At 36.7% G+C, this 24,581-nt stretch overlaps 1 protein-coding gene across 1 annotated transcript in view; it reads left to right on the forward strand.

The window, feature by feature from the left end:
• Positions 1-24,581, forward strand: part of PARD3 (par-3 family cell polarity regulator) — a 647,142-nt gene that overhangs the window by 305,310 nt on the left and 317,251 nt on the right. The window contains exon 5 of the mRNA XM_032395672.1: positions 17,372-17,503. Within this exon, the coding sequence (XP_032251563.1) occupies positions 17,372-17,503 (132 nt within the window). The remainder of the gene's footprint in view (positions 1-17,371; positions 17,504-24,581) is intronic.

The following is a 24,581-nucleotide window of genomic DNA, read 5'->3' on the forward strand; positions in this document are numbered from 1 at the left end:
GAGAGACCAAGGGTTCTATGGGCCTTCTGTATTTCTTACAATTCTTCATTCTTTAATTTGGAAGTGAGATGTAGAATAGACGAGAGTCTTGGCTTTTTTTTTTCTTTTTTTTTATTAACATATAATGTATTATTTGTTTCAGGGGTACAGGTCTGTGATTCATCAGTCTTACACAATTCACAGCACTCACCATAGCACATACCCTCCCCAGTGTCCATCACCCGGCCACCCCATCCCTCCAACCCCCCTCCCCTCCAGCAACCCTCAGTTTGTTTCCTGAGATTAAGAGTCTCTTATGGTTTGTGTCCCTCTCTGGTTTTGTCTGGTTTCATTTTTCCCTCCCTTCCCCTGTGAGAGTCTTGGCTCTTTAAAAAAGTTATTTGGAACATTGACTCACTCCTGTTGCCCCGCATGTTGTGGCCGATTGCTTTTTTCAACTCTTAGAGAACATTTTGCTCACACTTAGTATGGAGAGTATATTGCTAGAAAATGTATTTTCATTTGAGATTTTACACGTGCTTAATATTTCATCTTGGGAAAGAGTATTTCAATCAGTGTGAACACTTAAATCATTTTGCCACCTCTTTGGTCATCCTTATTAAGTCATTGTCCCTGCAAATAAAGTCTAACTAGTATGTGGAGAGCATTTGATTCATTCCATCAAGAACAATGTAATGAGGCACTTATCAGAATCAGCCAACCATGAAGTTTCAAGGATAAAGTCTGTGCATTATTTCATTGTGCACTGGTTGTAAGCCATTATTCCTTTCCCCCAAAGACCAAGAGCTGTTACTTTTCTAAGTTATCTGCCCCTTTCATCGACCCCCCCTTCCCCTGCCCCACCAAATAAAATTTACACGGGTAGATAAAAACAAAGGTAGCATTAAGAACATATCTTGATGTTAGGGTAAAGGGAAGAAAGTCATAAGAGAACATGTTGTATTAGCATCAGTATCTTGTAAATTTTTATTTTTAAAAGTTCTTTTTTTTTTTTTTTCAAAGAATTTATTTATGTGTCAGAGAAAGAGTGCACAAGCAAGGGGAGTGGCAGGCAGAGGGAGAAGCCTACTCTCCGATGAGCAGGGAGCCTGATGTGGGACTCGATCCCAGGACCCTGGAATCGTGACCTGAGCCGAAGGCAGACGCTTACCTGACTGAGCCACCCAGGCATCCCTATTTTTAAAAGTTCTTAAAAAGAGACCTTAGAATATTTCTGACACCCTGGATTTATTGTTTCTCTTTGATTTAGTTGCTTGACATGTTTGGTACCTTTCCAGTACTCCTCATATACACAAGCTCTTGGAAGAGTTGCTATCTTAATTATGTCTTTGTCATCTCTCTTTCTGTTCATTAGAAGAGTTATGAGGTCTTTCTTCTAACTTTAGAAAAATATTTATATAAACATTTCTGTAGTATATTTTAAGATTCCTCAAATAGTCTTTTTCTTATAATACTACTATTTGCTCTTTGCATTTATAAAGTAATGAAAAGTATAAAGAAGCAAGTAAGTAATTTGGAATTGTGTAGATGAGTAATATTGACAGTTCGCTGTATGAACGTGGGACTCTGGAGCATAGTTCTGTATAGCTGGTGGCTGTCCTTATTACCAGTGGGGAATCATCGAATGAGTATAGTTTAATTTCCTGACTTTTTTTCCTAATTTTGTCTTATATTGAGAACATTTTCCCATGTCTCATAAATATAGATAGCTTGCATAATGTTCTTTTATGTACTGATTTTTTTTTGTAGTTGGTGTTTATTCATTTTATTTGGTGATTTTCCTGTTGCTTGACATTTATTCTTTGCCAGGTTTTTTTTTTGCTCTAATAAGTAACCTTTAGAAGTACCCTTCAGAAAATATCCTTATATATTAATTTATGTTGACATCTCTGATTATTTTCTTAGAACAGATTCCTGAAGTAGACCTATTTGACCAAGGAAATGAATATTTTTAAAGCCACTGATAATTGTTTCACATAAGTTCATGACTAATAAAGAGTAAAGTGCTTATGTTGTATAAAGCACTGTGAGAAGTCCCAGATGGAGTGAGCTATGGGATGAGGGGGAGGATAAAGAAAACAAAGAAGCAAGTGGTACTGTTCCTGAGTTCTGGAACGTACTGTCTTACTGTACGGTTTAATGGCTCCCATTTGGCTCTGCATCAGAATCACCTGTGAACTTTTAAAAGATGAAATATACTTGTAACAGTGGATTCCTTTACCTATTTCAGATTTGTGTGTTTATTTAAAGCTGCTTCACTGATTTCAGGGCAGGGTCTGTTTTTGTTTTTTGGTTTTTTTTTTTTTTTTAGAACTGAAAAGGAAAAAGAAAAGTGTGCTTGTTTGCCTGTTAAGAGAGGGTAAATAAGAGTATTGTGGTTATTTTGAGATGTCTTCTTTTAGGCTAATTTTTCTATCATAGCAGAATAGAATCTGGAACATTTACCATATTTGGTTTTGTGATATTTTACTTCTCATACTTAGATTGCTCAAATTTATAATTTTCAATTGAAAGTCCATTAAGAAGAGTTTTTTTGAGTTTTAAATAAAATTATTATAACAGCCTGCTGGGATATTGGATCCTATGCTGTCAATGCCAGACTGGAATAGGACATATCTTTTCTAAATAGAAGCTCTGATACAAATAATGTACCTGTCTATTGTTCCTTGGCATATTGTCCTCCACCCCCAGTCTTAGTTTAAAGTGCATTTGAATACATCGGGTCAAGACACCATATTCCCATTATCATGTGTGAAGTCACCAATGCTAATTCAGACAGAAGGAACTTCCAGAAAATGCGTGCTTCTTGTTTTATTCAGAGTCAGAAAACTTTGCCGGTTGCTGTGCTGACAGTGTATTAGCAGTTACCATTGGCTCCTACTTCATGGTACTCTGAAATAGCTGCTTGCTTGCTCATTCATTCATTCATTCATTCATTTTTTATAGAGTTGCAGTCTATGTTTACCTATTTGTTTGCTTCCTCATCCCTTTCTCAACCATTTGGTTTCTGAATCTCTGCTTCTCCTTTATGCTTTCTATTGGATAAAGCCAGTCATATTGGCAAATTTGAGTAGGCTATTTTATTTTTAAGCTAGTGCGTTTGACCATTTGGCTATTGAAAAACGTTGTCTATCTTTTGTTATTTATGAGCCAGTCATAGGTGTTAGTGAGTTACAGTAATCATCTAAAAACCTCAAAGGATGAGCTGAGATCATTCCCTAAAACCACATGTTTCCTCTGTGAGAGACCTATAGCTGTGTTTAATTTTCTGGGGCATTAGCTTCAAGGGAGATCCAGCTGAGACTTAGATGTTAGACTATTCTACAGCAACATTTGTATTTCCCGTTAAAGGCCTCTGAAACTATAAATTTCACCCTTCTATTTTGCATATTAAAAGATCTTCATTTGATTGCAGTACAGTTGTGTGCTTTTAGTAAGTGGTGGTTATAATCATTTCTACAATAGGCTAACTTCAACTGCCAAGCTCACCTAGTTGGAGTTGTTAATAACCTAGTCTCATCTATTTCTATGCCACATGTAGGGATATAATCTGTCTTCACTTGCTTTGAATATTATAATTTGTGTTCAAAGTTATAAAATCCTAACGTGCTGTTGAGAAAATTTTTGAGCCTGGATGTGCGGTATTTTTAGAGTTCACAAACCATTCCAGAAGTATAAACCAAAGTAATGTCAAAATCTTTATTGAGCAGCCTCAAAGTTACGTAGAGAGGGAAATGAATATGTTACACCTGTTTTTCTTGACTTGAGGGAGAGAACTCTGAAAACTGAGAATGACATTGAATTATATTGAACAAACATTTGCATGACTTTTATACACTTAAAAATATTTTGGCCTTATTTCATCTTTTTAACTTGGTTTTTGTTTTTAATTTTTGATACATTAGCTTATAAACCTACTTCTTTCAAGTCACAAAGTTAGATGTAGTCACTTCATGTCCTCTTGTTAACAAGAAAAGTAGAAGATGGGACTGCTCAGGACTAGAGCCACCTGCTGCTTGCATTCTAGCTGGACTGGCAACCTTGGTTGTAATTTGCTTGGCTTCCAGGTCTGCCTTTGGAGAAGTGCATTTCAGTCAAGGTGTTTTAGAGTGTGGGGTTAGAAGTGGTTCCCATCTATGTCATCTCTAAACTATATCCGTTTTGAGGTTTTTGATATTTTCACGTAATCATAGCCAGGTTTTTTTGAGGACTTCTTGCCAGACACTGTGCTTGGTCTGTTACATGTTATATCTCATTTAATCCCCCTCTACTGTTTAAGTGTTGTTGGTGTTCCCATTTTATTGATGAAGAGGTAAAACCTTCAAGAGTTTAAATAGGTCACCTAATAGTTAAACCAACTGTTAAGTGGTAAAGTTGTGATGTGAATCTAGATTTTGCAGTTTCAAATTCTGTGCTTTTGACAAATATCCTACCCACATCACAACATGCTTACAGACTTTATACATTGCCCAATTATTAAAAAAATTTTTTTCTTTGTTAAAGATTTTACTTGTTTATGCCCAATGTTCATTTAGTTGAATAAACTATAAAATACTTCACAATAACCTTTTCATTTTTATTTCCTTTAAATCTTTCTATTATGCAGTTAAGACATGAATATAAGAATAATGGGCATGTGCTTATTATTAGAACTGGCATATTTTTTAAAACCTCACCAAGTCTATATTATATCTTAACATTTTAGTCTTAAGTAAAAAAATGCTGGCTTAATGAATATCTGTACTAATAATCTGATTATGTTAACTGATCTCCATTTCTGTCCCTTTTTTTGAGGATTTTTTTGTGTTTGTTTTCTCTAATCCTTGTGATTGATATTATTGTTATTGAGAATTTATATATTTGGCCCTCTTCTTGATATTTTATGTGCATTAATGACAGCAAAATAAATAATGGTACAGTTGGATTATAATCCAAAAACCAAAATAAATATCCATAAGACTATACTGATACTAATAAATGATTAAATAAAAAGTAAATGGGAGAAAAGGTACAAATTTTCTTAACAGAAGAATCCTAAATAGTATAAATAATATGTCCCCCTCCAGAAGGTGGGAGCTTAACTCCCCTCCTCTTGAGGATTGGCTGTAGTTAATTGTTTCCAAAGAAGAGAGGAGGGAATGTGAAAAATACTAACTTTATAGTGGAGAAGTGACAGACTCACCTTAACCAAGTGATTAAGGTTAATATCACTAATCATAAGTCATGGTGATATCATGAACCCTTGAAATGGTATGGTGGGATGGGTATTTCACCTCAGTGGAGTTTTCCCCAAAACTCATAACTCCAGTTTAATCATAAGGAATCTCAAGACAAATCAGAACTGACGGACATTCTATGAAGTACCTCACCAATATTCTTCAAGAATATTGTGGTCATAAAAAACTGAGAAAGACTGAAAAACTGTCCCAGGTCAGAGGAGATTAAGGGGATGGAGGATTTAATACAGTTTGGGATCCTGGCACGAAACAAGGACATAAATGGGGATTGGGGGGAATGGATAGATTGTAAATACATCTGTTAGTGTAGTTAATAGTATCGTATCAGTGTTGATTTCTTAGTTTAGACAACTATGCCAAGGTTATGTAAGATGTTAACATTGGAGGAAGTTGGGTGAAGAGTGGGTAGGAACTCTGTGTACTACCTTGCAACTTTTCAGTAAATCAATTTTTTTCCATCACACAAAGTTTTTTTAAAACCCAGCTTTACAAGGCACATTGTGTCACCCATATTTTGTGCTAAGAATCAGAGATGGCAGTTCATGCACAGGTGCTTGGCATGTGAGGAACCAGGACTCAGCCACAGGTCTCTATGAGCCCTTGGGCACACCTGGTCATTCCCTGAGATGTATTTTTCTTTTTGGAAATGAGTTATAATGAAAGCTTTTCAACTGATTTTATTAAATACTGATTGATGGTTGGTATCCTTCCCTATGACAAGACTGAATTTGAGAAATGCTCACCAGTTTTAAACCTGCTGCATTCTCATGGCTGGGTACTCCCACTTGTGTCTTTAATTTTTGTTGAGACATCCTGGTGCAACAGCTGTTTTGTTGTCACGTTATTCAGATTGTTAAGGTTTTTTGAGGGGACAGAGGAGGGGTTTCAACAGGAATTATTCCAAATTTTCTGGAATCATGTTTTCTAAAATTATGATTTTCAGTTATAATTCGGGGACAAAAATAGATTCCTTGAAAGTTAATATCCAGCTTAGAGAACATGCTTTTTCTGCTGATGGGGTTGGAGAGAAGGACTTAATTCTTTAGAAGTTTGAGCTATCAATTTCTTTATGGTAAATGCTTTTCGTGTGGAGATGGAATTCTCCAGAAAAGTCATTATGAAATTATGAGAAGCATAAATAGGATGAGATTTTGATAAGTGAAAATAATTTTTCTACATTTTCAAAAATCTGTGGAGATGATTTACCTGAGGAGGCAATTTCACAATTAAGGGGAAAACTTTAAGAAAGTCATATCGTCGACTGTACCTAGGGACTTGCACAGAAATTACTCAGTTGTTTTGCTAATCTACCCAGTTCATTGAAGTTATGATTGTGGACTGAAAAATATAAGAAGGAAGTGCTAGTATTTACATTGGCAGGCTAGTTATATATGGTGCAAGTATCTTGATTTTCAAAGTTTAGTGATTTCTTTGAATATATTGCTTTTAAATTAAGGTGAAAAACATTTAGGTAAATATAAAAGATTTATGTTGCACATTTAGATAATGTGTAAGACTGTAGATATTTTGGAATTAGGCAACTACTGTAAGTACCTTACCTTTTCTCTTTCATTCCCCGGCATCTCTTCCCTTCTTCTCTTGGTGTTGTGCAAATTGCTTCTGATGCAAAATGCTATTGTTATTCATAATTTTAGTTCGGAGATATAAGTGTTTAGAGTTACATGTTTTTGAAAGAAAATGAAATGTGGGTAGGTATTTCTTGCTGTCAAAATAAGAAATATGTGGCACTTTCTAAAATGTTTTAAAATTGTTTCAGATTTAAACTTGTTTTTCAGAGTCAAGCAGCATTAGTCAAATGTTGCTCTTCATTTTTATTGTAGTTTTGGAAAATGATCCAGGCTCTTCAAATTGTAACCTGATCTGAAATATTTATATTTTATTTTTTTCTCATACACTTGCCTTTGTTGAAAGAGTAGGGTAAAAAATGATGGTCCCTTTTCTCTATTCCTTATACTTGGTGATTGTGGAATGTTTATGGCCATCTGGCAATTGAGTGGCCTTTCTTCTTCTTTTTTTTTTTTTGAGAGAGAGAGAGAATATGAATCCTAAGCAGGCTTCATGCCCAGTGCAGAGCTGGATGGGGGCTCGATCCCACAACTCTGAGATCATGAGTCAAAATCAGGAGTCTGACGCTTAACCTGCTGAGCCACCCAGGTGCCCTGTTCATGTTGGTTTTTATGAAGTACTGTCCAAGAAATAAAATGCGAGCTCCTGTTACTACTGCTTCCCTTTTAGTTCTTTTCCTTAGTTCCTCAGAATCCAGATGGAGATAATGTTTTTGTAACTTGAAAAATATTAAACTATCCTCCCAGGCTACCTTCTCCCTATGTTCTTATGGGGGATATTTTCATAGGATAAAGGAGATAATCCCAGTTATACCTGGAAATAGACTGTTTTAATTTAAAACCATTTAAAAATTTTTTAAAAAGATGTATTTATTTGAGAGAGAGAGAGAGGGAGGGAGGGAGTGTGTGTACACACATGTGCACGCCTGAGCGTGTAGGGGCAGGGGCAGGGGCGCAGAGGGAGAGAATCCTCAAGCAGAGTCCCTGCTGAACGTGGAAGAAGGAGGCTTCCCACCAAGCAGGGAGCCTGATGTGAAGGCTCGATCCCAGGACCCTGAGATCATGACACGAGCCGAAGGCAGACACCCAACCAACTGAGCCATCGAGGCGCCCTTCTCCTTCCAGATTTAAAAATTCTGTATCTAAAGTTTTTCATGGCATTCTGAACTGTTGAGCTGGATTAAAAACAACAGAAGAAATTGGTTCAAATAAATAGTCTGAATGAGACAGAGTTTTGCTGATCTTTTTCCTCTTAGATTTCCTTGTCTACTCCATGACCAGATCTGGTGGCTTCAGAGAAATCTGTGCCCTCATGGTCACTTCTGGAAATGTCACGGCCTTTATAAGTTGACCTACATCTCTGTGAGATATTTAGCCAACCTGTTTTCATACCAGATCCCTTTATGTTCATAGCCTGGTGCAGATCCATGCTCTGGGGGTTATTTTTCTTATCTGATGTTACAACAGTTACTGCGGTGTACTGGCCAGTTGTAGGTTGTGAGGTAAAACTAAAATGTTATATTTCTGGTTTTGTCAGCATATCAACCGGCAGGATTTGCTATGACAGGAAACTTACTTGCAAATTAATCATAATTTTCAAATGTGTACTTTTTTTTTTTTTTAAAGATTTTATTTATTTAGTAGGGATAGAGAGAGGAAGCACAAGCAGGGTGAGTGGCAGGCAGAGGGAGAAGCAGGCTCCTCGCTGAGCAGGGAGCCCGATGTGGGACTCGATCCCAGGACCCTGGGATCATGACCTGAGCTGAAGGCAGACGCTCAACCGACTGAACCACGCAGGCATCCCCCAAATGTGTACTTTCTGTAGAGAGTTGCAAACAAGAATTTTTTCCCCTGGCATATTCAGCATTCTTGAGTGTCCCACTGATCTAAATGTAATTCTGTGATCTAGAAGCTACTGAATACGTTGTAAAGACTGAAAAAGACATGAGTTATTGTTCAGATTTTTCAGGTCAGAATGAGTTTTAAGAACTATGTACCTTTAATATTTCAAAGGAAAAAAACTAATAAAATTTGATGTACATTATAGGAGATTTGATTTTGTACATTAATAAAAAAATCTGCTTGGATAAATTATTTTCAATTTTTGCTACTAATTCCTGTTCAAAATCTAAATACAGTTTAGAATGAAAATTAAAATAGAGATTTAAAAATAAAATATGTATTAATGAAATTTGAGCTACGGAGGTGCTCTAATAAATGTTTTGGCATTCAAAATCTCTGCATTTTGATTTTTTCATTTTTAAATTTTTAAAAAGTTACATTGTCAGTATAATTGATGTCTCGTCACAAATTGTACCACACTTTTATAGACTATCACTAATGATAAGTAGTCTACTAATAGAATTTTGACAGAAATGTATGGATGTTTGAATTTCCTCTTTGTCTTGTCACAGTTCTGTTCAGAAGTAGGAGCAAATTTATAAATACAAACTCTTTCTTTTATCTCTTTTAACCCTCTCATTAATGATTAAGAATGTGGAAGAAAGCAATTACCCAAAAGGAAAGTAGGAGATATATATATATATATATATCTCCTATAGTCTACACACACACACACACACACACACACACACACACACCAGTATTTATACTTATTTACATATGCAGGAATTACAGATAATATGGGCTTAGCTAATGGGATGAATTTGCTTGACCACAGATCAACAACATTGGGGCATTCCATGTAGGATATTGGTCATTACACTTCAAAATAGACATGTCTCTAGGATAAGTGATGATAATACTGTGTTTGGAGTAAAATCCTGTGGTTTTTTATTTTAAAAAAAAATATATTAATAGGCATGTCATTGGTTTAAATGGATAGGGACTGCCAAATTTTCTGCCTTCATTTACAGGTTGGTTATTGAATCTGTAATTTTTTGTGTGAGTCAGTTTATTCCCAATCCCACATTTCTCTCTCTTCTTTTTTCTCTTTTTCATTTACTAACTAGAGGACGATTTGAAGGTCAGAAAAGTACATTGACAAAAATCCTATTTACAGACCATTTTATGGTTGTTATCTTCTGCTACACGTTAGCCTTGGCCTTCCTTCCAAGGTCATGCTCTGGTGTAGCCATCAGGAGGCACACAAGGTAAACTCTGGCCACAGAGACGGGAATGGGTCTGTTACATTGAATCAACAATATGATTACTGATGATTTTAGCAAGCTTCATGTAATTAAAAAACAATTCTAAGCCATAATTACTAATTTCACCTCAGTCTTAAAATTTCAGGTTAGACATCCTGAAAATAGTTTCTTTTGTGTCTGTGTATCATTTCTTGGAGAAATGATAAAGCAGAAAATTGAGCTCTCTTTGACTAGAATTGCCGAGTTGAAAAATAATTGTAAACTTAAAATCTGAAAACTGTATGGGAATATTAGAAACCATAGGATGCATAGAGGGTACAAAAGTTAAATTTATATGCATTGAACGTTCAGTATGTCAAAATATAACACAATTCCTAATGGTTTTTCAAAAGGTGTTTGGAATTTTTGCATTGAAAAAAAGAAGTAGAACTGTAGTTGGGTTTCTTATGCTAACATAGAAATATCTGGTACTTCTGTAATGTTCATGAAATATTCCTATATTTCTGCAACAGAGGGATGTAGCCTTGCCAAGGAATCTGACCATCAGCTAAGTAGCTGTTTCTGAGAGATAAAGCCTTGGAGTTGCAGCTTAGTATGCCAGGAATAAGCTTCTATCCCAAGGCATTGGGTGGCTTCTGTGTGGTTTCTTTTTATTGAATTGTAATTGGCTTGGGGAGGGGTGACGGGGGAGAGAGGAATTACTTTCCCTATCCTGAAAGAGATTTACTGCATAACTAGGGTACTGCTACCAGGGAGCAGCAAATTAATATGCATTTCTCAGCCTGGGTGGCTTTTTGACACCTGATGATATGGTAGTACATTTAGATGATAAGGAAAATCCCTGATCACAGCAGGAACGTCTGTTTTTTTCTGGCAAGAGGGATAGCAAAGCTGAATGGCTGTTTGGGACAGCTTCATGAGTGAAGGATTAAAATTGTAATTAAAAAAAAGGAGAGTAATTCCTTATGGTAGTTTTCTTATAAAAATTATTAGATAAAGTAGTAATGGCTTTACTATAATAGATTATTTCTTGTTATTAGCAAATTTAATAATCATTAGGATTTTGCATATTGGTACTACTGACAGATTTTTGTAAGTCTAAAGAAAAAGATCTTTGTTTTTTTTTATTTTTTAAAGATTTTATTTATTTATTTGACAGATAGAGAACACAAGTAGGCAGAGTGGCAGGCAGAGGGAGAGGGAAAAGCAGGCTCTCTGCTGAGCAGGGAGCCGGACCTAGGGCTCGATCCCAAGACCCCAGGATCATGACCTGAGCCGAAGGCAGCCGCTTAACCAACTGAGCCACCCAGGCACCCCAAGATTTCTGTTTTTACCTTGAAGTTTACCAATAGACAGAATGGAGGCATTAATTTGATCATAGAATGAAATAGATTTAAAGTCACATTCTCAAATTTTTTAAAATAAATACAGCTTTAACTTGTTGCAAAAATATTAATGGCAAAGATTTTTGTTGGTTTGGTTTTTTCTTTAGGTTAGAAAATACAGGTTTTGCAAATACATTTAACTTAAAAATGTTGACTTTTTTTGTAGCTGACAATAGTCTGATCCATTAAAAATGTAGATAATCTTTCATAGACATATTAAGACTACCATGTTTTTTTTGTTGTTGTTGTTCTTGTTGTTATTTATCCATCTAAGGACTTTATTAGTTGCAAACACTTCTTTCCTTCAGAAACAAATGACAGCATTATGTATTACATTCCATGCCTTCATACTTTTTAAAAAAATTTTTTTAATTTTTTATTTGAAAAATGGGAACATAGGAATGCAAACTCACAAATGAGCTAAGAGAAAATTCTTTTCAAAAATCAAGTACTTTAACCTATATAATTTGGAAGAAAAAAAGCAGTATGTTTATCAATATGTACTATCAGGCACTCACTCCCACGCAAAGTTCATGTAGGTAGTAAGTTTAGATTCATTGCCAATCAGATCAGTGAATTTGGGAATGTTTTGAGAAATGCCCATCAGATCTTTTGGACATTCAGATATTTCAGCGTCAGTGCAAGGTTAATAATGAGAACTTTTTTTTTTTTTTGAAGGATTCTTTTTTGTGTTTATTATTATGGTCTCATTAAATTCTCATTCTTCTGTTAAGTACATTAAATATTTGTTGGGTACCTACTTTGTGAAAGGCTCTGTGCTGGGCATCATAGGGTTAGAAAGATGGTCCTTTCTCCAAAGCTTATAATGTAGTAGAGTTTGCTAGAGGTTATGGCATTTATTTTTTTTATAGAATTTTTTTTCATTTAAATTCAATTAATTAACATAGGATGTATTATTGGTTTCAGAGGCAGAGGTCAGTGATTCCTCAGTCTTGTATAATACCCAGTGCTCATTACATCAGGTGCCCTCCTTAATGTCTGTCAACCAGTTACCTCATCCCCCCACCTCCCTCATCTCCAGCAACCCTCAGTTTGTTTCCTATGATTAAGATTCTCTTATGGTTTATCTCCCTCTCTGATTTCGTCTTGTTTTATTTTTCCCTCTCTTTCCCTGTGGTCCTCTGTTTTGTTTCTTAAATTCCACCTATGAGTAGATCATATGATAATTGTCTTTCTCTGATTGACTTACTTCGCTTGGCATAATGACCTCCAGTTCCATCCATGTCATTGCAGATGGGAAGATTTCATTTTTTGATGGCTTAGTAGTATTCCATTACACATACACACACGCGCACGCGCGCACACACACACACACCACATCTTCTTTATCCATTCATCTGTTGATGGACATCTGGGCTCTTTCTGTAGTTTGGCTATTGTGGACATTGCTGCTATAAACATTGGGGTGCAGGTGCCCCTTCAGATCACTACATTTAAGACTACTATGTTTTTAAAATCATTTACACTGAAATGAATATTTTTAAGCTGAAAATAGTATGTACTGTATACATTTCAATTGGAAATCATGAATATCCAAGCATATATTATGAAGGAGAAATCATATTGCATGTTATGTTGTTTGTTGTTATACTAACATTGTAAATACAGAATCACAACTTTATAGGACTACAGTCTTCGTCTGAACTTTGGATCAAGCTCAGGATTGTGAGGGAGAACATGAGTGAAATGCTAGTAGTACCTGCATGATGCTATCAACAAAGGAAAGCATATATTGCATAGTGATTAATAATATATTTTAGAAATTCTTCACTTTCTTGATAATGACTAAGGTTACTTCAGCTGGGCTTCTCATACATTATAAATTAATGTATGAATTCATTATTGACATTACCATAACAATATTGAATTAGGAAAACTTTTTTTTATGAGGGGTTAATATCAATTTTATTTTTCTTATCTATTAACTATTCAAAGTTGATTCTACAAATATAAAATTGAATTTTTTTTTTTAATCTTTAGCCCTTATCTCCTTTAATATGATTACTTTTTGGTGGCCTGAAACATGAATTACATGTCATAATTGATGTAATTGGAGAAATGTCACACTGCTTTTTAGATGCAACTGGAAGTAATTACATTATTCACAGACATTGTATACTGTAGGTGTGACATTGAATTGAAATAGGCATATAACAGTTATACATCTGGTAGTATAAATCTAAAAGTACAATCATATTTCAGTGAAAATGCGTTTCACTGATGTTTATTGTGATGCCTTTTGAAAGCATTCCCTTTTTCATTTTTAAAACAACTTATAGAAGTGTTCTTTGAAAATTCAGGGATTCTGAACCATGTGAAAATGACATAGTGAAGTAAAAGCCCTCCATATTGGTATAGGCCATTGAGCTAAGTGCTTGAGTCTAAAGGTAAATGGCGATCTTCTGCCTTGGTTTTGATGTAATAGTGGAAATAGCAATTTTAAAAATTAACTAAATTATAAGTTAGAGCTATAATTAGAAGTAAAATTAGAATATAGTGGTAATAAAAAGCATGACATTCTGATGTCTGTTGAAAGTCCGGGAATCCCTCTTAGAGAAAGTAGCGATTGCATTGGGTGTTGAAAAATGGTAAGTGATCTTACAAAAGAAATGTTATTGGAGTCTAGGCTCTGAAAGAGCATAAGTAAAGGTGAAGAGGCATGTGGCACAGCAAGCGTGATTGTGTGCAGTTTCCTCTGGGCTACCTGCAGTGTCTGTCCCATGGGTGATGTGCTCCAGCGTACATTCTAGAACAGTCCTCTGTGGGAAGTGGCGGAGAGCACTGTTGGAGAGGTTAAGGCTGGGGCCAGCCTCCAGTTTGAAGGTTGCTGTACTAGTTTCAGATGAGAGACGAGTAGAAAGAGGTGAAGAGTATGATGAACGTTTTTCAGAAGGGTGCCAGGATTAATGGAGAAAGTGAGTTTCATTTTGGATCTGTTGATTTGGAGGTATCTTTGGGATGGACGGTTGGAAATTTAGATCATGAATTCAGGAAAAGTTTAGTGTTGGTGACCCATGCCTGGAAGTTGTCAGGAGGGAGGTTTTGAAATGATACACTTTTTGAGCTTGGCTAAGGAGACAGGAGTGAGCAAGCCATAGGTAGAGCTAATAAGGGCCATTTCAGGAAAGAAAAATAATGGTGGAGATTCAGAAGGAATCAAAAGAAAGTACCAGTCACATCCTGGATTCTAGACACCAAGGAAAATGAGCATTTTGTGTCATCTGGTCTCTTCATTTTAAAGATCTACTGTTCCCTTTTTGCAAGCAGTATTTTGTCAGTATGTGAACATCCAGCTCACTATCAACTCTTCACCTAACAGTTATAGAATCCATTGATTATCTTTGCCTGAAGGAGTTATTTCTTTAGGAGCTGTATGTGGTGAGTTTTCTAAATCTATTCATTATCCTGTTTGCATTACGTGGCATTCTTCTGAAAAGACAAGCTTCCCCTCATCGACTGGCACTGTTGGTTTCCCTGAAATACAGTTCCTCCTGAAAAGGCAGAATAGATTTTTAATACTTTGTGTTTAATTATTCATTTTCAAAGTAAAGAGTTGGTGTAGTAATCACCTCTAATGGTGGAAAATGAATAGAGAAGCCAGGTCCTTAGCCAGTGGTAGCGGCCCCAAGATCCTTGATATAAAAATTCTACTTGTGTTTCTCTGCACTCCCAGTCCTTCCTCCCTTCGTGGACATTTAAGATTCTGTCAGTTATACATTTATTTACCCTTTATGACTTATTTGAATTTCTTGGCAGTAAGTCAGCTAATTTTGCTTTGTTCTCAAGTTATCATGAGCAGGTTTTAAGGCAGAGCTCCTAGTATTTTGAGATACAGTGAGCTTCGGTTTCTTCAGTTGCTTTATGCTTTTCCTTAGACTCTGCCTGTGTCCTTTGCTTATTTTACCATTTCCATGTTCCTGCACGCAAGGCCAGTCCCTAATTCCTGGGTGTGGAGCAGCATTGTAATCTTACAGTGTTTTCCTTGTGCTTGCAGTTATATGCTGTGTTATAGCTTTCTTGAGCTGCAGTAACCAGGCATGTACAGAGGTTTTCTAGTAAAAATACTTGCTGCTAATGTTTAATTCTGTCGAGGTTTTAGTTTCTTATCTAGGTATATTAAAAAGAAAACTTTTAAAGTTTCATACTGAAGTTTATACTGGTAAATATTTATAGATTTAAAAAGATTTTTTGTACACCACAATATTGGCATAGGTTCCGGACCATCAATTCATTTTGAAGCTTTTTCCTCTGATGGAATTCATGAAGGATCAGAAAACAGTATCTTGGTCTATTGCTAAGGTCTATACAGTACAAACCTGTTACATTACACTTTTTCGTGTCTGTGTCAATTTGCTGCTCATATGGTTTAAGTCATGAGGAATAAGAAACGGTCATGTGTATAATGTATACAGCCAGACCATCCTTAACAAAGTTATTAAGGAGAATATTTTGGTCCTTCACTTAAAATGGGGCACTGATGTAAGTGGGTCGAAGTGGTTAACATTTTAAATTTGTTCTTGTAGGAGATATTTAGATTTACATGTTGAACTAAATGTTTGACTTCTCTGCCTTATCCTACCTTCCTCCTTTCTCTTCAGGACATTGAAATTAGGTTTTATTTTTTATTTTTAAAAGAATTTATTTATTTATTTGACAGAGAGAGAGCGAGAGCACAAGCTGGGGGAGCGGCAGACAGAAGGAGAGGGAGAAGCAGGCTCTCTGCTGAGCAGGGAGCCCGATGCGGGGCTCAATCCCAGGACCCTGGGATCATGACCTGAGCTGAAGGCAGACGCTTAACGACTGAGCCACCCAGGTGCCCCTGAAATTAGGTTTTGTAGCCCAAAAGCCAAAGCAGATTATTATAAGTTATTATTTCAAAGAAATGTCCAGTAGCATTTGATTGCTTTGGGATATATATATATATATTTTTAAGATTTTATTTATTTGTTGGAAAGAGAGAGAGAGATTGAGAGAACGAGTAGGAGGAGGGGCAGAAGGAGAAGCAGACTCCCTGCTGAGCAGGGAGCCCAACAACAGGACTCGCTCTCAGGACCCTGGGATCATGACCGAAGGCAGACACTTAACCAGCTGAGCCACCCAGGTGCCTGCTTTGGGACATGTTAAGTAAATATTTATCAGCTAACTAGGTTTTTATGTAAAGACTTCACTTGCCATGAGCACCTTGGGGTGAGCAGTTATGAATCTATTATGTACCATGTATTGGGATAAATTAATTTTTCCCTTTACTTGATATTTGAATTAATGCGTACAACTAGCTCGTGAAGTAGCTAACAGAACAGTCTAGAGAATCTTAAGTCTCTTGCCCAAAGTCACACAACTACAAAGATCTAAATAAAGAGCAAATTCTTTGGGGCGCCTGGGTGGCTCAGCTGTTACGCTTCTGCCTTCGGCTCAGGTCATGATCCCAGCATCCTGGGATCGAGCCCCGCATCGGGCTCCCTGCTCGGCAGTAAGCCTGCTTCTCCCTCTCCCACTCCCCCTGCTTGTGTTCCTGCTCTCGCTGTGTCTCTCTCTGTCAAATAAATAAAATCTTTAAAAAAAGAAAAAGAGCAAATTCATTAATCTTTCTTATTCTAAACATTTTTGGTGAATTATAGAAAATATCTCACAATATTAATAAGACTAGAAAGAAGATGAAAAGAGGAAATTCCATGATTGGGAGATATCAACAGTCTTGTAGAGAACTACTTTTCATTTTGTGGTGCATGTAATTGGCCCAGGGAGATTGATTTGGGAGGGAGTGCAGGGAAAATGGTTTTGTCTCCCGTGCGTGTACGTATGCAGCTACCTTCCCCACTCTAGTCATTACACTCCCTGAACCCCAGACGGATGACTGCATTCATGAGGTCTAATCTGGGTGAAATGTCCTCAATCAGCTCTTCTGTGTAGGCTTGGGAAAAATACTTTGAGTATGCAGAATCACTTTTCTGCTACTTTTGGAAGACCAAATGCATCGTTAATTTGCAAAGTCTGGTTTTTTACAAGACACCTTTTTGTTTCTTTTTGAATAGAAAGATGAAAACTATAGAAGCCTTCCACGGGATGCTAGTAACTGGTCTCACCAATTTCAGAGAGACAATGCTCGCTCATCTCTGAGTGCCAGTCACCCAATGGTGGACAGGTGGCTGGAGAAGCAAGAACAGGTAACATAAATGAATCTTTCTACACATGTCATTGGTGTAACTTCCTAGCCCATACCCTGAAAGATGTTTCCCTCCATCACTGTGATGATTAAAGGTAAATTACTCTAACAAACTTCAGGTAAGTACCAGGCTCTCTGTCAGAGTTTGTCTAATATGAGTATGAACTATTTCTGTGGTGGTCCCGGATCAAAGATTTCTCATAAGCGGTTATGAATATTTGCTGTGGATCCTGGAGTATCATGACTCCTGAACTTGTTACATTGCTGAGGCATAGACATTTGGCAGTGAATAGTACAGCTTGAGTAGACTTTCAAGACCACTTATAGGTTCTTCTCTTTATTGATAAGCAGTAAGTCAAAGGACCTGAAGAGGCAAATTAAAATGTTCTATCTTACCTGATTTCACTCTGTAGGAGAAATACATGCTATAGTGTTATTTCAGAATTTCGATGATTTTGTCGGGTTTGGGGACTTTCCCTTTCATAAATGTCAGGGAACTATTTTTGAGGTTTGTAAGTTTTTAGAGGTGCTCAGTTTACTCTGCAGGATTGGCCATCTACCATTCGTGAAATCAGCATTGTTTACCACTCAGTGTAAGTAACTGGTTCGTGTCCTGGGAAAAGCAGCTGTTTACAAACTTCTTATGTCGCTGCTGGAGAAGCCGTCACCACATGAAGACTAAGAATTTATCCGGTTAGTTGTGACACATAAAAAACAAGTTCTTCCAGTGTTGTTGTTTAAAGTCTGAATTGTTTCTTGTTAGTCACAGTATTTTCTTTTTAGTGGAAATTCTAGGGTTTTCTTTGTTGTTTTAAACAGTTTTTGTATTAAAAACACACTTATCTCCTTACTTTGTCACTTATTTTCTTAAAAAGTTCATTTAAAATTGAAGGCTAGTGAATACTAAGAATGTTTTGTTTTCTGTTTCAGTAATTTCTAAAATTATTAATAATTCTATTGCCTAGATAGTAGAGTAGTTGTTTTTCAATTTAGATTAGTGATGTCAGTGGAAAGAAGTCCTAACTTTACTTAATGCATCTTAGTCTGTGTTGTATAGCATAAGCCTCCTAAAATAATTTTGTGTGTGGGGGTGTTGGAATATGAAACAATAAAAAACGACAGTTTGCCTTTGATACCACGTATGGAATCACAAACGTACTGATTTTTATCATATCATAAATGTTAGAATACACTAGAAGCATTGTGTGATGGAAATAATTTTAAATAATTAAAAAACCATGGAAGTCCTACTTAGGAAAAACATTATTTTCTCAAAATACAGATTTTAAACTCATTGGTGTTATTATTTCATTACCATTTTGAGCTAAATATTTTAAAGAATTAGTTTAGCATGGGCCTGTAGTCAGACTGGCTGGTTACTAGCTATCCACCATAAATGAGACTTGGGCACGTGGCTACCTTGTCCATACTTCAGTTTACTCGTTTATCAAACGGGTCTAATCATAGAACCTGCTCCTACAGTTGCTGCATCCAGTGATGGAATACCTACCAAGGGGTTATTAGAATACCTACCAAGGGGTTATTAGAATCATGCCTGGTACCCAGGAAAACTGTGTGTCTTAATATATTTGTTAGAAAAAAAGTTGGCTACCAAGAACAGAAATTCTAGATTGCCTGAGAAGAAGATACTCCTTATTCATTTAACACGAAATCTGGAGGCAGGGATGATTGGTGGTGTAGTCCACAACCCAGCGGACCTCACTGAGGATCCAGATCCTCCATTTGCTGGGAGTTCGACACAGGGCCTACATGTCTGTGTGCTCAGCTTGTCGGAGCCTCGGACATCACGTCCTTGTACGGGAGAGGAACAGTGCCTTTATCTTCTGCGTGGCTCTTTTTGAAAGCAGATAAACCTTTCCCACAAGCTCCCCCCCCCCCCAAACAGGTGCCCTTCATGTTGTGTTGCCTAGCGTTGTATGACTTGCATGCCAGTTTCTAAAAAAAAAGGGAGTTGTTGGTTGCGACTAGTTGAGCTTGATCTCCTGGAGCTGGGGGTGTGGGTGTGGCGGTTTGTCTTCCCTGAAACACAGCTGCTCATCACTGAATACAGTCAAGTTTCCCTTAAAGCAAGAAGGGAGGTACGGTTAGCTAACTATGCTAAATATGATTATTGTTATTACAAGATTAGGGGAAAAAATTGGCAGTCCAGAGTTTCTAAAGTAGGATATATTTAATTGTATTCTAAAAATACACTTTTTTTTTTTTAATTATTGTGGTTGTAGATGTGTTTTTAAGGAGGTTATATAGTTTTTCTTTGTAATTTTGGTATAAAATAGTTTCTTTTTACACAAAAGGAGTTGCATTGAGAAGCCACATCCTTTTTTTTCTTCCCAAAAGACTCAGCCTTGATTTGCTTCTGTTGAAGTTATTTGAAGCATTTGTTCCTTGATAAGCAGGTTTTTAAAAAATAAGTACTTCCTTAGTCTATGTAGTCTAATGTAAGTGGCATTAGTTAATTGATTCCTGAGCCTGAAAACATCTTCTTCCTTGGCTTAAATTTAAAAAATGATGATCCATTCACTAAATTTGATGATTTCACATCAGCAGGATAATTAACGAAACTGAAATCTATTTAACTAGACAAGAACAGCAAAAACAACACAAAATCCATATTAAAACTTTGCCTAAAAGTAGGCACAATTGTTTGGGCAGAAGAGGACAAAGAGGTTATGCTGGACATACTGTAAATCTAGTCCAGATAGTCTCATTTAATTGTGCATTTATTCTTTTAACTGTTTCCCATGAGTCATCTGACTTTAATGGCCAAATGTCTCTTCTGTGGGCTTTTTTCTCCTTAGTTTTTGCCATTAAAAATGTAATAAGAGATGAGCATTACATAGATAAAAATAATGTTTTATATGGTAAAAAACAAAAATCACCCCCCTGCCTTTACAATTTGGGATCACCAGGGTAGAACTGCCTTCCATGAGTTATGCCATCTGGACTGAAGAGGTCAACAGAGTTCTAGATTTTATATGTCTTCAGTGGTTTTGTTTTGCTCTGTTTCCTACTAGATTGCTTGTCTCATTATCTCTGTTTTTTTGAAGGCAATTATGACCAGATCAGTTGTGCCAGTGGGAATAAACAGTAGGAATGAAAAGCACAAGAGAGCGTGTTAAAAGTGCTGAGCTAGTAGGCACCTCTGGTAGCTGAAGGTGGCTTTCAGTTTTTGTGGGGTTGATCCCCTATAAGGGGATATTGAATCTTTCCCTCTTTTAGAATATTCATAAGGTACGCACTCATATAATCAAAGGTGGGGGATGTATTTTATTAGAACTTTGTACCAGCAAGCACTTGGACTCAAGCTCAACGTGATTTCCAGAAATAGAAGTCTTGCTTTTCAGTTGACTAATTCTTGCTCAGAATAGCCTGTAGCTGAATCCTACATCAGGTTCCTCTCAGAAGTAGAGGACTGTGTATCTTTCAAAGAGCATCCTTTTCTTGTGACTCCCTTTTTCTGAGCTCTTAGAGGAAGCACAAAGAATTCAATACTAAATGGGTTGTTGTCGTATTGCCTTGAAAAAGTTTTCATGCTTCTGAAATTCTGACTCTGAGACCCAAGAAACAACAACAAAAAAATCAACAAAAGGCTTAGTTTTGATGTGTGGCAATGCTTTAAGAAATCTGAATTCCTTTTAACCCTTACCATTTCCCTGACTTGGTGTAGACTATAATTTAATATTGGCAGATAATAGATCATAAGCTGACTTTGTTCTTATATCCCTACAGTTTATTGCAACTAATAAATTCCACAAAAGGAGGCAGGAACTTTACAATACGTTATTGGAGGAATTTAAGGCCTGAAAGTAGAGGGACCTTCAGGGAAATTTAAGCTAATTGGGAGCCTGCCATTTTCACTACCTGGACTTGGTGAACAGACCTGAAGCCAATTAACAGAAATATCCAGGAGGTGCAAGGCACATTCCAGCCGCCACTTAAGCTCTGTTATAGGGGAATGACTGCCTTGACCTTTAGAGAAAAATCTATGTTTTAGGGTTTTTTTTTTTTTTTTCCATCAAGCAAAAACTTGGTCTAATTGGCAGATTATAGTGGGGGAGGCAAACTGAGAGGAAAACTACCTTAAATGTTTGGTGATGACCCAGTTCAAGTGTGACAGTGGATGTGCACTGTCCTCACCTTTGTCCCCTGGCCTTCTGGCCCCCAACATTCAGTGTTGTCTCACAGCCATGAGTATAAGGAACAATGACAGTGTCCTATCTTCTTATTTTGTGAACTTTTATCACTGTCTACAGTCATAATGCTTCTGCTTCAAGTTTTTTCATGGAGAACATTCCTGACTTTTGATATTTATTCCTTCTGAGATGAAGATGGCTAATATGGGGATAGTGTCTGTTTTTACATTAGCCCGAGTCAAGTCCTAGATATTAGAAGTAGAAAATAGCTGAACCTTAAATAGAAAGCATACTTTTTTCTATTTTTAAATTTTAATTAATTAATTAATTATTAAGTAAGCTCTATACTCAGTGTGGGGCTTGAACTCACAACCCTGAGATCAAGAGTCACAGGCTCTACGGACTGAGCCAGCCAGGTGCTTCTCAATAGAAGTCATGTTGAAATAAAATAATGCTTGAGAATAAATTTCTTTCATTTGTCCTATTCTTAAAAAAGAATTCTGCTACATTGACGGCTTATTCTGATACTTTTGAAAATATTTATGCTTTATAACTATTTACATGATACACAATGAGAAAAGGTAAGATTCTATGACAGGGTTTCATTTTTGCTTTTCATTATAATTTGATTAAGTCCAAATTTTGAACATCTAGGGCAACAATAAATTTTAAAAATTAGAGCCTATTTTGGATGTGTTAAACATACTGTAGTGAAGAAACATTTTTAAGCTTATCCAGATTTTATATGGGAATGGTTTAAAAAAGAATAAGCAAGCCAGGCGATAAGTAATTGTGGTATTGGGTGTTGCCTGTTTTACCTTGGAGTGATAGGATGATGGGTGTCTGGGATGATCAGGTCCTGCTTCCATACCTCTCATCGAAATTGGTTTTTCCTCTGACCTGCCTTCACATGGGGAGATCCTTTTCCTTTCCCAAATGTTTGAGAGCCTTTTCTAAATGGAAAAACAAAATAAAACAAAACCCCAGCTCATTTCACTGACACCTAGAACCATCCAGATGATGTAAGTAGTCAGTTTCCGAATATGAAATGATCATACTTTTTAAATTACAAAGTTAGGAGATGGCTTCCTTAGCAATCTGATTACAACAGCTGCAGACCAGTCAGTGAACTGACTATGGGGTCATCTTGTTAAAACATGGAAGGGCTATAGAAATTCTGATGTGGGCAGAGGCAGGGCCTCATGGCATCTGCCTCATTAATGGGACATAAGGTTAGGTTCTGGTGCTGCCAAATGGTACCTGGAATTTGTGTGTTTGTTTATGCTTTAATTCTTTAGCCCCTAAACACTGAGAAACCAAATCACTGCTAGGGTTATCTGGATAAAAATAATCAAAGCCCTCTGCCTCCAAATTCTAAAATCCTACAGTTTTATGTTAAAAGGAAGAGAATTTATTCATATTATTTCCTGATTGGTAAACTTCTGCAGAACTTGGGCAGAAGCAAACATCGTTGTGTTTACTTCAACAGGAAATATAGAAACTAAAAACATCAAGATTGTTTTAGAATTAAATTTAGTTTTCATTATAAAATGCCAGAGATTTTCTTTAAGCAGAAACCTTTTATATTCACAATAACATTAAAAATAAAACCAAAACAACCTTTGAAAAGAGTTTTCATGTCACCTGGATATATTAATGCCAATAGATTTTGTTGTGCTTTAATAACAAGATGATTTTTGTAATACATGTCTTAAAATTATTTGTGTTTTCAAGCACAGTGGAAGCATCCTGTATGTATGTGCCATATTATTTTCCATCAGCCCTGCACGTTTTCTACTTTTATTATCAAAGAACTGTGGACAGGAAGCATCAGGCAGAAGAAGGGGACTAGAGCACAGGGACCCTGGTAGACATTCTTCTGAGAAGGACACGTTAATTTCCTGAGGAGCCTTGCCAGCCACAACAGGGCCACTTTGGAGGCTCTTTTGTCAGAGCGACAAGCAGCATTTTACCCTTCCTTACATTTAGTGGCAAAAAGACACCGTGAGCCTGCAGAGTGTGTGTAGAACTGGAAACCTGCCCCTCCCATGAGTGTGTCCTTTTGTCTGACCCATAACGCACCAGTTGTGTGGCCTTATCTAGGTGGTATAAACTCTACAAACTTCATTTTCACTGTGTACAAGATGGGGAAAATAATACCCATTTGGCAGATACTGACTTTGTGTGTGAGGATTAAGTGATCTAGAACATGTAAAATGCAGATCCAGTTTCTGGTGTATTGGAGACACTTGTTGGATGCTACTTTCTCCCCTATCTTTATTTTAGGTAAGAACAGACTTACTGGTGACACCTCAACAACTTTCTCTAGTATGGAGGACCTCTTTTATTTTCTTACATATTATCTTCTCCTTGCATATTGGAAATGCCATTTGGTATGCTGGGCTGGTTCATTTTCTTTCCTGGTGTACTTCTAATGGCCCTCATCATCCTTTCAGAATTGGATTCTTGCTTCTATGGCATCTTATCAGAATTAGAATAAAATTTAATCTTTTTAAATCATCTCTGGTTCTTTTCTGAAGAGCATAATCTGACACAAAAATGACATTAGTGTTAATCTCTGTGTCTGTGTCCATTTTTTATATTCCCTTTTGTTTTTGGCAAGCACATGTGGCTTAAATGCAATTAAATCTTAAGAATACCATTTAAGAATGCTAAGTGTCTTACGAGGGCTTCTGCTTGGCCACTGGCTAAGCATCTGGGTCCCTCTGTGATGTGAATGGAGTCAAGGAGGCACCATTTGACTCACCAGCTTTTGGAGCGGGTTGTACAGTTTAGGGTGTCCTCATCAATTCTCCTGGCCCTTTATTACTGGCCCTATTTATTGCTTGTTTGGCCTATGGAGCTAAAAGCCCGCAAGCAGCAGGAAGTGAGACAAATTCTACCCAGTGAAAAATCTTTGGTGGT

Source organism: Phoca vitulina, unplaced genomic scaffold, assembly GCF_004348235.1.
Source record: "Phoca vitulina isolate PV1807 unplaced genomic scaffold, GSC_HSeal_1.0 scaffold86, whole genome shotgun sequence".
Taxonomy (NCBI): domain Eukaryota; kingdom Metazoa; phylum Chordata; class Mammalia; order Carnivora; family Phocidae; genus Phoca; species Phoca vitulina.